This window comes from Drosophila suzukii, unplaced genomic scaffold (assembly GCF_043229965.1).
Source record: "Drosophila suzukii unplaced genomic scaffold, CBGP_Dsuzu_IsoJpt1.0 scf_13, whole genome shotgun sequence".
Taxonomy (NCBI): domain Eukaryota; kingdom Metazoa; phylum Arthropoda; class Insecta; order Diptera; family Drosophilidae; genus Drosophila; species Drosophila suzukii.
In genome coordinates, this window is record NW_027255900.1 from 612,614 (window position 1) to 629,516 (window position 16,903).

The window sequence follows — 16,903 nt, forward strand, 5'->3', positions numbered from 1 at the left end:
TCATTTTACAGCAATGTCCACGATCGCATCCATATTTTGCGGATGCTGTTGAAGACAATTTTGAGCAAGCATACAGCCACATTTATTGTTCTTTCGCCGATGAATACGAAACCAAGTTTCCAGTCCCAATACAGGTATCAGGTGATCAATCCATAAACAACACCCTTGTGCCCATTCCTGTTTCCACAATTCAGCTGCCCAAATTGCCCGTACCCCACTTTTCAGGAAATTTTGTGGATTGGCCATCTTTTTATGACAGCTTTACGCAGCTAATACATGAAAATCAATCTCTTTCAAAGATTCAAAAATTTCATTTCTTGAAGCAAGCACTACCGCACGGACGAGACCAGGATATAAACCATATGGCATTAACAGAAACCAACTATTCAGTGGCATGGAACCTTGTGGTAAAACGATACAACAACCCTCGACTGCAGTTCATGTACAATATGAATGCACTATACGGAATCGAGCCACTGTCTAAGGAGATCGCGGTGGACCTTAGGAATTTGTTAAACTTGGCAAATGTATGTATTAGTGAATTCCGACGACTACACATTGCCATTGATTCCTGTGATCATTGGTTGGTACATCACTTACTCACAAAGCTGCCTATCAGCACAACACAGGCCTGGGAACATTCCCTGGGCAACAACGTGGAAATCCCCACCTTCACAAAGCTGGAGGTGTTTCTTCACAATCGATTGGTCAGCATCGACCTAATTGAGAGTAGGAAACCAGCCGTTCCAGTTAGATCATCTATACAATCGACCAACCATCGCCAGACAACCAGACCATCGGGAAACTTCACTGTTAGGGGACACAGCTTCCACAGTACTCTTGAGTCTGGATCCATCAGGTGCTCGCTCTGCCAACAGAACCACGTTCTAAGACGGTGCCCGGACTTCCTTGCCAAGGATTGTTTCGCGCGAAAGGTTATAGTCGACCGCTCGAAGGCATGCATCAACTGCCTTAGTGCTTCCCATTCTCTCAGTCAATGCAGCAGCAACCGAAACTGCTCGCAATGTGGTCAACGGCACCACACTTTGTTACATTTCCCGAATGCTCAACAAAGTCCTTCATTGACTCCTGGAGTATCCCGACAGCATACTTCAGACTCTGGTCGGAGCGCTGACGCTGTACAAAATGCACCATCAACGCAACTCTTCAGCGCAGTTGCCTCCCATCTGAACTCAACTTCTTGCTACTGCACTGGTTCGGATCGTAAATAACTCCACTGGGCAGTCAGCTTTAGTTCGAGCTCTCATCGACCATGGCTCGGAAGGCACCCTCATCACGGAAAACATCGTTCAAGCGCTTAGACTCAAACGGCATCCTGTTCGAGCTGAGATCACGGGAATTGGTAATACTTCGCAAAACGATTTAGCGTCGCTTGTGAACGGTTGTGTTTACTCTTGTGCTCTGAATTTTTGTCTATTCTGTGATTCTTTTGCGAGTGTTTTGTGTTTGTTTATTAACAAAGCTTAGTCTAACCGCTGGGTTAGTGTGTTTAGTGTTTTTTACTAGTTCTCCCAGTGATTATAGTTATTTTAACATTTATATTAGATTTGTTTAATCTCCTAGCTTTGTTAGTGTAATTCTTATACTCACTAAACTTCTCACTCTCTCTCCCGCTCTATATTATAACTGTAACTCTCTCTGAACCTGCCAAATTTCTGGTAGACTTTTGGTGTGCTATTCTCTTGTCTCTCTCTCTCTCTCTCCTGCTTGCTTTACATTGTAACTGTTCCTGCGTAAAGTTGTCAGTGTCCCACAAGCAACGCTCAATCGATAGATTTTTTTCTCTCGTGCTCTCTTACATTTAAATTATTACGCGATCTCGCGCTCTTATTTTTTTCGTGTTTTGTGCCTTTGTGGTTTTGGAATTTGATCCCAGTGCCAAATTTACTCGACGTATTTTCATATATTATTTTATTTTATTTAACTTCCTTAAAATGGCTCTTGTCTGCTCTAAGAAAAATTGTAATCTTTCGTCTTCAACTAAAGACCCTTTTATTTTCTGCTGGCTCTGCGAGTCGATAATGCACGTTAAATGTGCAGGATTTACTGGTAGAGTCAAAGACTTCATTGATCAGAATTCTGGACTCATGTGGTCATGTGGATCATGCAAGGAAATGGTTGTTGAGATGAGCGGCTTTATGAAGCAGACTCGAGACAGCCTTTTGAATCTCTCTGGTGCTTTTAAACAGCTCAATGAGGGGTTCAATACCGTTTGTGCCCAATTTAATAATAAAAAATTACTAACTGAGTCGCCTAAACGTAAAAAAACCAGCTTAGCGGCAGTTAATACGGTCACGGTATCCACCCCAAATCCGAACTTGGTAGCTGCAGCAGTCTCTGTTGACACTGTGGTAAGTGAACCCACTGCGCCTATGGATACAGCTGTTTTAGGTGAAGTCACTGCTTCTCGAGGTCGGGCGGTAAAAAAACCTTCAGTGCCGGCTACGGTGCCGACCGTATCTATAGGTACAGAAGTTACCGTTTCTGGCTCTCAGCTTAGTGAGGTGCAATCTGCTGCTGGGGGACGTAAGAAATTATCAGTTGTTCCACAAAGAAAACAATTATTTGTTTCGAGGTTCACCCCAGATACCACATCTGAGGATGTTTTGGAATTTATTCGTGAAAAATTCCCATCCGAGAATATTTCAGTTGAGCAATTTAGATTTTCATATGCTCGTAGTATATCGTCGTTTAAAATATTTGCTCCGCCTGATGTGTTTAAGGTACTACTCTCTGAAAACTTTTGGCTTAATGATGATTTAGTAATAAAAGAATTTGTTCCCAATAAACCGAGAACAAATAACAGACCTTCCACTGCGCCAAAAAACTAAAAAGTTTATTTTTGGCTTATCAAAATGTTAGGGGACTAAATATGAAGCTACCCAAGCTTTATGCTGACTCCTCTGCATTTACTGCTGATATTTTGGCTTTTACGGAAACTTGGCTGAAACCAGAGATATCTGACAATGAAGTTCTGTCAAACAATTTTAATGCCTATAGGACCGATCGCTCATCACGTAGGGGAGGTGGTGTGCTGATTGCCGTTAGCACTAGCCTAACATCCGAGAGAATTCACTCTGATACTCCTAATGAAATTGAATTTGTTAGTGTGAAAGTTTCCTTGCAATCATTCTCAATATTTGTTACATGTTCCTATATTCCACCTGGCTCTGATTTAATAATTTATGAGCACCACCTGTCTGCGATAAAATCTGTTCTATCCCTTCTTTCTAACAGTGACCTTTTGATTGTTTTGGGTGACTTTAATCTCCCTGATATTTCTTGGTCTCCTCCTACTGACTCACTAGTCGCTATACCTCTATCCGCCCATGATTTTGTAGATGGTCTTCTAGAATTATCGTTACAGCAAGTAAGCTTTATACGGAATTCATTAAATAGACAACTAGATCTTGTGTTTGTTTCAGACCCGTCTGAAGTCACGGTATCTAGAATTGACGCTCTTGTTGTACCTGAAGACCGATATCATCCAACAATGGAATTGACAATCTGCCTCCCATGCGTTGATACCCTCTCTCCTTTAGTTTCTCAAACTAAAGTGAGATGTTTCCGAAATCTCATGTTCAGGATCGGATTTTAATGCCTACGTATCCTCAGCCTTTATCCTTCGATCACTAACAGGTCATTTACCAAAACAAAATGTAAACATTAAGTCCTGTAAACATCTCCAAGGGTTATGCTTTGCAGATCCTAATTTCTTCAAGTCGGGTCGCATTGACCTACTTATCGGTGTCGACATTATCCCACAATTAATGCTTCCGGACATACGCAAAGGGACGGTTGCAGAACCAATTGCACAAAACACACAGCTGGGCTGGATAGTTTTTGGACCAGCTGAAGCAGCCCAGACGACATCAATCTCCATCCGTTGTAATTTGGCAAACCTAAACAACATGGTACAGAGGTTTTTCGAATTGGATCAGGTCTCCACAACACGACAACTCAACGCAGAGGAAAAATGGTGTGAAGACCATTTTCAACAAACTCACATCCGTCAGCCGAATGGGAAATATCTAGTTCGTTTGCCTTTAAAAACGTTGTTTGACCCCACACAGGTGATCGGCCGGTCAAGACAAATCGCATTAAACCGTTTCCACGCCCTGGAAAGGAAACTTAATCATCGGCCAGATTTCAGTCAACAGTATGCCAGCACTATTCAAGAGTACTTTGATCTAAAGCAGATAAAAGAGGTAAAAGGTAGTGAGGAAGAACACACTAGGATCAACGCTCAAAGGCAACTCTCAATCTCTGCGTGCACCATTCCACATCATGCTGTGATCAAAGACGACAGTTTAACTACAAAGATGCGCGTCGTATACGACGCTTCGTGCAAAACGTCTAACGGGAGGTCTTTGAATGATATTTTATGCAGGGGTCCCGCCCTACAAAACGATCTTGGAGGAGTTATACTCAACTGGCGTCTCCATCGGTACGTCTTCGTGGCCGATATAACGAAAATGTATCGCTGCATAGATATGCATGAAGAAGATGCCCAGTATCAGCGAATTTTCTGGCGCGATGAAAAGGGACTCATCAAGGAATATTTTTTGACTACAGTAACGTTTGGCACTGCTTCGGCACCCTTCACGGCGATTCGAGTCATACATCAGATTGCGTCCGACGAGCGCGAACGCTATCCTCTGGCCGAGCATGTCCTTAAAAAAGAAATCTATGTGGACGATGTTCAAACAGGACACGAGACCATCGACGGAGCTCTAAAAATTCGCAATGATGTCATCGCAGCTCTGCAATCAGCAGGCATGGAGCTCAAGAAGTGGGCATCCAACCATCCAGATATCTTAGAAAGCATCCCAACTACAGATCTCTCTAACAGTAGCATTTTTGAGATAGACAATAAGGACTCCATTAAAACTTTAGGGTTGTATTGGCATCCAAACAAAGATGGTTTTGGTTTTAATCTTAAGTTTTCTCTCAATCCTATATTCACCAAACATTCTATACTATCCACAGTAGCACGCTTATTCGATCCGTTGGGATACCTGGCACCAGTGATCATCGCTGCGAAAATCCTGTTGAAGGAAGTTTGGAGTTTTCGTATCGAGCGCAAGGATGAGCCCCCCGCATCATTAGATTGGGACGACCCATTGCCAGATCAACTCGCCGAGCGGTGGCGACAGCTCATTCAAGAGCTCCCCGACATTGAAGAGATACACATCCCTAGGTGGTTAGGCTTCGATTTAAGGCATGTCTCGACGCTGCAACTACACATGTTTTGTGATGGATCATCCACGGCGTATGCAGCATGCGCTTATCTTCGAGCTAGTTGTACGGATGGTTCCGTGCAGGTTAACTTATTAGCCGCCCGCAGTCGAGTCACACCTGTTAAGCCGCTAACAATTCCGAGAGTTGAGTTATCCGGAGCCCTGCTGTGTACACAATTAGCCGATTGGATTGTCAATCAACTTCAAGCATCACATCACACCATATCCGTACACTACTGGTCGGATGCAATGATAGTGCTGTATTGGATCAGCGGCGACCCTAGGCGTTGGAAGACATTTGTGTCGAATAGAATTGGAGCAATCCTGGAGGCAAGCTCGCCATCGCAGTGGAGACATGTTCTTACGCAAGAAAACCCAGCAGATTGTGCTACACGCGGACTCACCCCTTCCCAGCTGAAACACCACACGCTTTGGTGGAACGGACCACATTGGCTGCATCTTTCAGAGGAGCATTGGCCAGTCAATCCAGTTCAGTCCCCAAAATCAGAACTTGTTTTAGGAGAGCAATCCTTAAAGCACATCGGAGCCCACATTTGTATAGAAGTGCAACCATTTATCGAATCATATTCCTCCTATAATAAACTCTTATTCGTTACAGCCCACGTCAAACGATTCATTTATAATACTCGTCACAAAAAAGCGGATAGACTCACCGGCCCTATTCAGGTATCTGAATTTCAACAGGCTTGGTTCGCACTGGTGCGGATGGTTCAACAAGAAGTCTATTCGGAAGAATTATCAAGACTACGATCCAACAAATTTCTATCCAAACACAACAAAACTCAGTCAGCTATTACCGTTTCTCGACTATGAGGGGCTCATGAGAGTTAAAGGCAGACTTAAGAATGCTTTGCAGCTCTCCATGTCTCAACGCACACCAATAATCCTTCCAAAGGTCCACCACTTGACGATTTTGGTTATAAGGAACGCTCATCACAACACCTTACATGGCGGTGTGCAACTAACTTTATCTACAATTCATCAAGTTTTCTGGATCGTCAACGGTAAACAGGCAGTAAAAAGGATTCTGCGACAGTGCGTAACCTGTTTCAAACACCGGCCGTCACCATCAAGCCAACTGATGGGAGATTTACCAGCACACCGTGTCAATCCGCCCAAACGGGCGTTCGAAGCAACTGGAGTTGATTACACTCGTGCGATTGAGATAAAGTCATCCAGATTCAGAGGTCACACTTGCTATAAAGCATACATTGCAGTTTTCATTTGCTTAGCGAGCAAAGCGATTCATTTGGAAGCAGTCACGGGAATGTCGGCACAGCATTTTCTGTGGGCGCTGCAGCGTTTTATCGGACGTAGGGGTTTTTGTCAACATCTATACAGCGACTGTGGAACCAACTTTATCTCATCCGACAAGTCTCTAAAGCTGTGGACCAATGAATTCTATAAAGTAATTGAAGAGACAGTAGTTCCTGAACTTACTCGTCGAAACATTCAGTGGCATTTCAATCCTCCACATAGTCCAAACTTTGGAGGACTCTGGGAATCCAACGTAAAAGCTGTTAAAACCCATCTTTATCGATCGTTTAATGGGATTCGAATGACGTACGAGCAGCTGTCTACCATTCTTGTCCAGATAGTAGCGTGCTTGAACTCTCGGCCATTATGCCCCTTAACGTCTGATTTAGATGATTTGCAAGCTCTCACCCCTGCACATTTTTTAATCGGGGATTCGATGATGTCACTCCCTGAGCCTAGTCTTAAGGATTCTTCATTAAACACAGATTTCCTGAATGGTCAAAGGATGTTTCGCCTCTTTTGGAGAAAATGGAGTGCAGATTGGCTATCTCATCTGCAGGCGCGCCCCAAGTGGCGCCACGAAACTGACAATCTTCAGAGTAACGACATGATCATCATCAAGGATGATCGAACTGGTCCTTCTGACTGGAAATTAGGGCGAATCATCGACTTACATCCTGGGGCCGACGGGCTCGTTCGAGTAGCTACAATTAAGACCTCAACGGGTATTTACAAGAGGTCTGTGTCAAAGATTTGTCGTTTGCCCTTGCCAAGATTTACTGAAGAGTCTAGCCCAAGTACACAACCCATGCACCTTTGAATATACCCGCATTCACTCCATAACACACTTTTACCTTTTCAGAGTTAAGCATGGTTTAAGGCTTTGAATACTGGGTCCTTGAACGGGTGTTTCTGCCGATTAGGAGAAGCTGGACAGCTGTTTTCTGGCGACTCTGAGATGCAGTGGACAACAGCAGTTTTAACAGCGAATGTTAGATTTCTGCTGCTAATGTTAGCAGCACAACATTACGAAGAACACATAAGGAGAAGCTGGTCGCGTTTATAACCGAGCTTTTATATTTCCTAATTTGTAAATCAAAGTTAGCAATAAGTCAAAGATTGAATGTATACAAATGAATACAACTGGTGAAGTTCAACATATTTCCGAGTTTTTATTACAAAGTGTATGAAAGACCCCCAGAGTAGACTTCTGCTCAACTTTGACGATCGGGTGCGAATCAACATTTTGGTGGCCCATGAGGGGAACATACACTCATAACTTCATCAGCTTCCAATATTTGTAAACATACTTCAATCTTTGTCCTTACTTGTTTGCAAATCTATTATTAATTTAAACCAGCAAAGTTACGCAACCTTTGCAACGTACATCGCCATAACGGAGCCTCGAATAACGGAGGAATCAAGAAGTCGAGGAGAATAGCGGATTCAACCCATGCCTATTGCCATCTCATGCGACACACTAGTCTCGTGAAGTTTGCCGTCCCCTTCCTTCAAAGCTTGATCGCAACACGAGCGGAACGACTGAAACAGGTGAGTGTGTTTGTGAGAGTATTTGTGCATGGTTTTTCAAAGCAGAGTGCAATAGAAAAACATTAAAATGGGTAAAAATGAAAGTAATGGTAGTGATTTGGCACAACAGAACTCGGCACCTTTGGCTGTGGTCGAGCCTTTTGCAGACATGTACGCAATGCAGATGGAGTTATCTTCCAGGTTGACCCAACTAATTAAAAATGCTAAAAAGGACGGTCAAATAAAGAAAACTAAATCCTACTATGAGTTTCGCCTCAACAAGCTCAACGAGCTTTCAAAACAATTTTACACAAATCATCAAGCACTCATTTTACAGCAATGTCCACGATCGCATCCATATTTTGCGGATGCTGTTGAAGACAATTTTGAGCAAGCATACAGCCACATTTATTGTTCTTTCGCCGATGAAAACGAAACCAAGTTTCCAGTCCCAATACAGGTATCAGGTGATCAATCCATAAACAACACCCTTGTGCCCCTTCCTGTTTCCACAATTCAGCTGCCCAAATTGCCCGTACCCCACTTTTCAGGAAATTTTGTGGATTGGCCATCTTTTTATGACAGCTTTACGCAGCTAATACATGAAAATCAATCTCTTTCAAACATTCAAAAATTTCATTTCTTGAAGCAAGCACTACCGCACGGACGAGACCAGGATATAAACCATATGGCATTAACAGAAACCAACTATTCAGTGGCATGGAACCTTGTGGTAAAACGATACAACAACACGCGACTGCAGTTCATGTACAATATGAATGCACTGTACGGAATCGAGCCACTGTCTAAGGAGATCGCGGTGGACCTTAGGAATTTGTTAAACTTGGCAAATGTATATATTAGTGAATTCCGACGACTACACATTGCCATTGATTCCTGTGATCATTGGTTGGTACATCACTTACTCACAAAGCTGCCTATCAGCAGAACACAGGCCTGGGAACATTCCCTGGGCAACAACGTGGAAATCCCCACCTTCACAAAGCTGGAGGTGTTTCTTCACAATCGACTGGTCAGCATCGACCTAATTGAGAGTAGGAAACCAGCCGTTCCAGTTAGATCATCTATACAATCGACCAACCATCGCCAGACAACCAGACCATCGGGAAACTCCACTGTTAGGGGACACAGCTTCCACAGTACTCTTGAGTCTGGATCCATCAGGTGCTCGCTCTGCCAACAGAACCACGTTCTAAGACGGTGCCCGGACTTCCTTGCCAAGGATTGTTTCGCGCGAAAGGTTATAGTCGACCGCTCGAAGGCATGCATCAACTGCCTTAGTGCTTCCCATTCTCTCAGTCAATGCAGCAGCAACCGAAACTGCTCGCAATGTGGTCAACGGCACCACACTTTGTTACATTTCCCGAATGCTCAACAAAGTCCTTCACTGACTCCTGGAGTATCCCGACAGCATACTTCCGACTCTGGTCGGAGCGCAGACGCTGTACAAAATGCACCATCAACGCAACTCTTCAGCGCAGTTGCCTCCCATCTGAACTCAACTTCTTGCTACTGCACTGGTTCGGATCGTAAATAACTCCACTGGGCAGTCAGCTTTAGTTCGAGCTCTCATCGACCATGGCTCGATGCACCCTCATCACGGAAAACATCGTTCAAGCGCTTAGACTCAAACGGCATCCTGTTCGAGCTGAGATCACGGGAATTGGTAATACTTCGCATAATCAGTGCAGGCACAGCACCGACTTCACCATAATCTCATGTTCAGGATCGGATTTTAATGCCTACGTATCCTCAGCCTTCATCCTTCGATCACTAACAGGTCATTTACCAAAACAAAATGTAAACATTAAGTCCTGTAAACATCTCCAAGGGTTATCCTTTGCAGATCCTAATTTCTTCAAGTCGGGTCGCATTGACCTTTTTATCGGTGTCGACATTATCCCACAATTAATGCTTCCGGACATACGCAAAGGGACGGTTGCAGAACCAATTGCACAAAACACACAGCTGGGCTGGATAGTTTTTGGACCAGCTGAAGCAGCCCAGACGACATCAATCTCCATCCGTTGTAATTTGGCAAACCTAAACAACATGGTACAGAGGTTTTTCGAAATGGATCAGGTCTCCACAACACGACAACTCAACGCAGAGGAAAAATGGTGTGAAGACCATTTTCAACAAACTCATATCCGTCAGCCGAATGGGAAATATCTAGTTCGTTTGCCTTTAAAAACGTTAAACCGTTTCCACGCCCTAGAAAGGAAACTTAATCATCGGCCAGATTTCAGTCAACAGTATGCCAGCACTATTCAAGAGTACTTTGATCTAAAGCAGATAAAAGAGGTAAAAGGTAGTGAGGAAGAACACACTAGGATCAACGCTCAAAGGCAACTCTCAATCTCTGCGTGCACCGTTCCACATCATGCTGTGATCAAAGACGACAGTTTAACTACAAAGATGCGCGTCGTATACGACGCTTCGTGCAAAACGTCTAACGGGAGGTCTTTGAATGATATTTTATGCACGGGTCCCGCCCTACAAAACGATCTTGGAGGAGTTATACTCAACTGGCGTCTCCATCGGTACGTCTTCGTGGCCGATATAACGAAAATGTATCGCTGCATAGATATGCATGAAGAAGATGCCCAGTATCAGCGAATTTTCTGGCGCGATGAAAAGGGACTCATCAAGGAATATTTTTTGTCTACAGTAACGTTTGGCACTGCTTCGGCACCCTTCACGGCGATTCGAGTCATACATCAGATTGCGTCCGACGAGCGCGAACGCTATCCTCTGGCCGAGCATGTCCTTAAAAAAGAAATCTATGTGGACGATGTTCAAACAGGACACGAGACCATCGACGGAGCTCTAAAAATTCGCAATGATGTCATCGCAGCTCTGCAATCAGCAGGCATGGAGCTCAAGAAGTGGGCATCCAACCATCCAGATATCTTAGAAAGCATCCCAACTACAGATCTCTTTAACAGTAGCATTTTTGAGATAGACAATAAGGACTCCATTAAAACTTTAGGGTTGTATTGGCATCCAAACAAAGATGGTTTTGGTTTTAATCTTAAGTTTTCTCTCAATCCTATATTCACCAAACATTCTATACTATCCACAGTAGCACGCTTATTCGATCCGTTGGGATACCTGGCACCAGTGATCATCGCTGCGAAAATCCTGTTGAAGGAAGTTTGGAGTTTTCGCATCGAGCGCAAGGATGAGCCCCCCGCATCATTAGATTGGGACGACCCATTGCCAGATCAACTCGCCGAGCGGTGGCGACAGCTCATTCAAGAGCTCCCCGACATTGAAGAGATACACATCCCTAGGTGGTTAGGCTTCGATTTAAGGCATGTCTCGACGCTGCAACTACACATGTTTTGTGATGGATCATCCACGGCGTATGCAGCATGCGCTTATCTTCGAGCTAGTTGTACGGATGGTTCCGTGCAGGTTAACTTATTAGCCGCCCGCAGTCGAGTCACACCTGTTAAGCCGCTAACAATTCCGAGAGTTGAGTTATCCGGAGCCCTGCTGTGTACACAATTAGCCGATTGGATTGTCAATCAACTTCAAGCATCACATCACACCATATCCGTACACTACTGGTCGGATGCAATGATAGTGCTGTATTGGATCAGCGGCGACCCTAGGCGTTGGAAGACATTTGTGTCGAATAGAATTGGAGCAATCCTGGAGGCAAGCTCGCCATCGCAGTGGAGACATGTTCTTACGCAAGAAAACCCAGCACATTGTGCTACACGCGGACTCACCCCTTCCCAGCTGAAACACCACACGCTTTGGTGGAACGGACCACATTGGCTGCATCTTTCAGAGGAGCATTGGCCAGTCAATCCAGTTCAGTCCCCAAAATCAGAACTTGTTTTAGGAGAGCAATCCTTAAAGCACATCGGAGCCCACATTTGTATAGAAGTGCAACCATTTATCGAATCATATTCCTCCTATAATAAACTCTTATTCGTTACAGACCACGTCAAACGATTCATTTATAATACTCGTCACAAAAAAGCGGATAGACTCACCGGCCCTATTCAGGTATCTGAATTTCAACAGGCTTGGTTCGCACTGGTGCGGATGGTTCAACAAGAAGTCTATTCGGAAGAATTATCAAGACTACGATCCAACAAATTTCTATCCAAACACAACAAACTCAGTCAGCTATCACCGTTTCTCGACGATGAGGGGCTCATGAGAGTTAAAGGCAGACTTAAGAATGCTTTGCAGCTCTCCATGTCTCAACGCACACCAATAATCCTTCCAAAGGTCCACCACTTGACGATTTTGGTTATAAGGAACGCTCATCACAACACCTTACATGGCGGTGTGCAACTAACTTTATCTACAATTCATCAAGTTTTCTGGATCGTCAACGGTAAACAGGCAGTAAAAAGGATTCTGCGACAGTGCGTAACCTGTTTCAAACACCGGCCGTCACCATCAAGCCAACTGATGGGAGATTTACCAGCACACCGTGTCAATCCGCCCAAACGGGCGTTCGAAGCAACTGGAGTTGATTACACTCGTGCGATTGAGATAAAGTCATCCAGATTCAGAGGTCACACTTGCTATAAAGCATACATTGCAGTTTTCATTTGCTTAGCGAGCAAAGCGATTCATTTGGAAGCAGTCACGGGAATGTCGGCACAGCATTTTCTGTGGGCGCTGCAGCGTTTTATCGGACGTAGGGGTTTTTGTCAACATCTATACAGCGACTGTGGAACCAACTTTATCTCATCCGACAAGTCTCTAAAGCTGTGGACCAATGAATTCTATAAAGTAATTGAAGAGACAGTAGTTCCTGAACTTACTCGTCGAAACATTCAGTGGCATTTCAATCCTCCACATAGTCCAAACTTTGGAGGACTCTGGGAATCCAACGTAAAAGCTGTTAAAACCCATCTTTATCGATCGTTTAATGGGATTCGAATGACGTACGAGCAGCTGTCTACCATTCTTGTCCAGATAGTAGCGTGCTTGAACTCTCGGCCATTATGCCCCTTAACGTCTGATTTAGATGATTTGCAAGCTCTCACCCCTGCACATTTTTTAATCGGGGATTCGATGATGTCACTCCCTGAGCCTAGTCTTAAGGATTCTTCATTAAACACAGAGTTCCTGAATGGTCAAAGGATGTTTCGCCTCTTTTGGAGAAAATGGAGTGCAGATTGGCTATCTCATCTGCAGGCGCGCCCCAAGTGGCGCCACGAAACTGACAATCTTCAGCGTAACGACATGATCATCATCAAGGATGATCGAACTGGTCCTTCTGACTGGAAATTAGGGCGAATCATCGACTTACATTCTGGGGCCGACGGGCTCGTTCGAGTAGCTACAATTAAGACCTCAACGGGTATTTACATGAGGTCTGTGTCAAAGATTTGTCGTTTGCCCTTGCCAAGATTTACTGAAGAGTCTAGCCCAAGTACACAACCCATGCACCTTTGAATATACCCGCATTCACTCCATAACACACTTTTACCTTTTCAGAGTTAAGCATGGTTTAAGGCTTTGAATACTGGGTCCAGTATTGGGGGCGGCATGAACGGGTGTTTCTGTCGATTAGGAGAAGCTGGACAGCTGTTTTCTGGCGACTCTGAGATGCAGTGGACAACAGCAGTTTTAACAGCGAATGTTAGATTTCTGCTGCTAATGTTAGCAGCACAACATTACGAAGAAGACATAAGGAGATGCTGGTCGCGTTTATAACCGAGCTTTTATATTTCCTAATTTGTAAATCAAAGTTAGCAAAAAGTCAAAGATTGAATGTATACAAATGAATACAACTGGTGAAGCTCAACATATTTTCGAGTTTTTATTACAAAGTGTGTGAAAGACCCCCAGAGTAGACTTCTGCTCAACTTTGACGATCGGGTGCGAATCGTCACGACAGTATGTGGGAACTATGTGTCTGCTCTATGCGAGTGCTTATTTTGAAAAGTAACGGCGAGTTTTTTTTGAAAAGTAACGACGAGTTTATTTTGACCGGTCAAACAGTGAAACGAAAACTTAAAAAGGATTGCAATAACGACGGTAGCGTATAAAAGACGACGACGACAGCAAAAAGGACGAGACAACTATATCGAGCGGCAACGGACGAGCCACAGAGTTTGAAAGAAGAAGCCGAAGACGACGCAACAGACGGGAGCAACGACGTTCGCGAATTAAAATAACTCATAAAAACCTATAGACATTATATTTTTGTGAAGCTGTAAATAATAATCTAAAACTTAAACTAAATATCCTAATAAATTTTAACAAAACCCCACATTTTTAGGGCTTCCCGGAAAAAAGTCAAGATTTCCCGTGAGGTCAGAAAGAACGAGTCAAATTTTCTGATCAGTGAAAGAAAATTAAAAATATTTCTGAGCCAAAACGCCGCAACTTAGTGAAATTATAGCCGGAGCTCTCAGATCGAGACGCAAATCTAGCATTGTTGCTTTACACAAGTTCGTGTTTGAAAGTGAAGAAGACAAAAGCACCCGAAAGCGGCTTCGCGAATTTAGTGGTTTTTCCATTACCAAAGAGAGTGATGAATACATGCGAAAAATTGCTTATATTAACGAAAGCCTAAATAACCGTGATTTGTTATCGTTTGGCGAGGAGTCAGCAGATAAGGAAAATCCTCAAAGAAGTAACCTCTTTAACTCGCAAGTTTCTAACAGTGCCCAAATGCAAAACGTCATCGAAAGGAAGGACTACCAAACGGAAGGTAAAAAACAAAAACCGAAATCTGTTAGTTTAATAAAAAACCAAAACGGTCCAGTAAAAAGTTACAAAAAAGAACGCGTTTGTTACAATTGTGGAGAAAAGGGTCACGTTTTCAACGTCTTCAACAACAAAAAGAAATGCCCTAAGTGCTGTCACTGCAAAGCCGGCTGAAAAGAAATCCAATTTGAATCGTGTATAACGACATCACCAGCAAGGAGGCTTCATCTGGCGGCAAAAAGTGTGTAGCTCTCTTCGATACGGGCAGCAAGTTTAACATAATACGCGAAGATGTGTACAACGAGATAAAGAGGCCAAAACTCGAAAGCTGTGCCATTTTTATAATCGGAGTCGGTAATAGTGACAGCTAAATTTGCCCTTTAGGTCATTTCATGCGTTCAATTGAAATCGACGAAAATGAATATTTTCTGAACTTTTACGTGGTGCAAAACAACTGTGTCAATATAAAATTAAAAATCGGGGAATTTATTTTTATTTATATTTATAATTTATTTGGTCGTAATGGTTCAAGCGTTCGAAAAGTGCATTCCATTTAATGAAAATCGATGTATTGTCTCAAAATGAACTCAATATAAGCAAAGTTGTCAGTAAGGGTACACAAACGGAAGTTCTTAAACTAATAACAAACTGAAGGTAAAATCAACTACAGACGCATATATATGGTAATTATTAAGGACCACTTCCCACTACCTCTTATAGACGAACAATTAGATCGACTCCAGAACGTAAATATATTCGGCACAATTGACCTGAAAAATGTATTTTTTCATGGGGCCGTTGCTGAGTCGAGTCGCAAATACACCTCACCCCCCGGCGATATCAATGTCATTTTTCGGCCTCTAACTCAAAGAGACATCGCCTTGCCTTATTTAGACGATGTAGTCATCCCTTCGAGCGACAAAAGAGAGGCGTTGCTGAACCTTAAAGAAGTAATCAAAACATGCGAGGAGTATGGCCTAGAGTTAAATATGAAAAAATGTGCATTTCTTCAAACACGCATAAAATTTCTGGGTCACATTATTGAAAACAGGAAATTATACCCTAGCACTGAAAAAATTGACGCAGTTGTGATGTTTCCAAACCCTCAAACTCTGAAGCAACTTCAAAGTTTTGTAGGGCTTTCTGGGTACTTTCGAAAACTTATTCCCAAATATGCCAGAATTGCGAACCCGCTCACAGATATGACTAGGAAGGACACCAAAATTGAAACATGAATACATGAGCAGGTGGCGATTGATTCTCTGAGGAGAAAGTTTACGGAGGGACCAGTCCTAAGTATTTATAACCAAGATTAGGACACAGGAACTCATACGGACGCTTCCCAGGACGTATTCTGCGCAGTTCTGATGCAGAAATCTCCGGAAGATGGTCATGTGCATCCCGTTTACTACATGAGCAGGAAGACGACGCCGGCTCAAAGAGAATATCCTAGCTATAAACTAGAAGTCTTAACCGTTGTAGAAGCTGCCTCTAAGTTTCGAGTCTATCTTTTGGGCACATTCTTTAAAATTTATACAGACTGCGACTCTCTAAACAAGACCGTGCAGATGAAGGACTTGAATAAAAAAAAAATCAGTCGCTAGGTAATGGCACTTGCAGAGTACAACTGCACAGTTTTTCATCGTCCAGGAGTACAAATGAAGCACGTGGAAGCGCTGAGTCGCCATGCACGGACAACGTCACTGTTCGTACCCAAAGGTACTCAACATGACCACACCCAACAAATCAAGCAGTAGCCAAGTTGGGAACAGTACCAGGCGCTCAGTAGCACCCACTGCATATGAGAATGGCTGATCAGCATATTATATGTCTCACTAACTCACCGTCTCACCGACTCAACGGCACACTGACCGGCCAATGCAGTCAGCACATTTTGCAGTGTCTGCCGAGCTAACCACACAAACTGCTACCATAATCAAAACTCCCTGACCTACCTACCTACTTTAGAATACAGCGCACTTCACTAATCATTACACTAAACTTTCGTCGTCCAAGTAGTATATAAACATGTACCAAATGAAGAATAAATCAGTTATCAACACACCTCTTAACTCCGCGGTTCTACTTCCTACATCTGGGAATAGGGCTCGTAATACACT

The 16,903-nt window shown here is 43.4% G+C and overlaps 4 protein-coding genes across 4 annotated transcripts; all 4 read left to right on the top strand.

Annotated features, from left to right (window-relative positions):
- The first annotated feature begins 362 nt into the window (after positions 1-362).
- LOC139354680 (uncharacterized) lies at positions 363-1,232 on the top strand. Its single transcript, XM_070998922.1, has one exon. The coding sequence runs from the start codon at positions 363-365 to the stop codon at positions 1,230-1,232; it is 870 nt and encodes a 289-aa protein (XP_070855023.1).
- Positions 1,233-1,273: 41 nt separating this feature from the next.
- Positions 1,274-6,095, top strand: LOC139354681 (uncharacterized). The gene is made up of 3 exons (XM_070998923.1): positions 1,274-1,363; positions 4,095-5,817; positions 5,881-6,095. Exons 1-3 carry the CDS (start codon positions 1,274-1,276, stop codon positions 6,093-6,095), a joined length of 2,028 nt encoding a protein of 675 aa, XP_070855024.1.
- Positions 6,096-8,757: 2,662 nt separating this feature from the next.
- Positions 8,758-9,627, top strand: LOC139354682 (uncharacterized). The gene has a single exon (XM_070998924.1). The coding sequence runs from the start codon at positions 8,758-8,760 to the stop codon at positions 9,625-9,627; it is 870 nt and encodes a 289-aa protein (XP_070855025.1).
- A 41-nt stretch (positions 9,628-9,668) lies between these two features.
- On the top strand, positions 9,669-15,154 carry LOC139354683 (uncharacterized). The gene is made up of 4 exons (XM_070998925.1): positions 9,669-9,870; positions 9,937-11,982; positions 12,046-12,481; positions 14,998-15,154. Exons 1-4 carry the CDS (start codon positions 9,669-9,671, stop codon positions 15,152-15,154), a joined length of 2,841 nt encoding a protein of 946 aa, XP_070855026.1.
- The last annotated feature ends 1,749 nt before the right edge of the window (positions 15,155-16,903 follow it).

Excerpts from the sequence above, each read along its gene's own strand:
- LOC139354680 (XM_070998922.1), top strand. The coding sequence starts at position 363 with ATGGCATTAACAGAAACCAACTATTCAGTGGCATGGAACCTTGTGGTA.
- LOC139354681 (XM_070998923.1), top strand. The coding sequence starts at position 1,274 with ATGGCTCGGAAGGCACCCTCATCACGGAAAACATCGTTCAAGCGCTTA. Across the intron at positions 1,364-4,094 it reads AGCTGAGATCACGGGAATTG|GTGATCGGCCGGTCAAGACA; the intron begins GTAATACTTCGC and ends GACCCCACACAG. Across the intron at positions 5,818-5,880 it reads GCACATCGGAGCCCACATTT|CCCACGTCAAACGATTCATT; the intron begins GTATAGAAGTGC and ends TATTCGTTACAG.
- LOC139354682 (XM_070998924.1), top strand. The coding sequence starts at position 8,758 with ATGGCATTAACAGAAACCAACTATTCAGTGGCATGGAACCTTGTGGTA.
- LOC139354683 (XM_070998925.1), top strand. The coding sequence starts at position 9,669 with ATGGCTCGATGCACCCTCATCACGGAAAACATCGTTCAAGCGCTTAGA. Across the intron at positions 11,983-12,045 it reads GCACATCGGAGCCCACATTT|ACCACGTCAAACGATTCATT; the intron begins GTATAGAAGTGC and ends TATTCGTTACAG. Across the intron at positions 12,482-14,997 it reads GTAAAAAGGATTCTGCGACA|CAAGGAGGCTTCATCTGGCG; the intron begins GTGCGTAACCTG and ends CGACATCACCAG.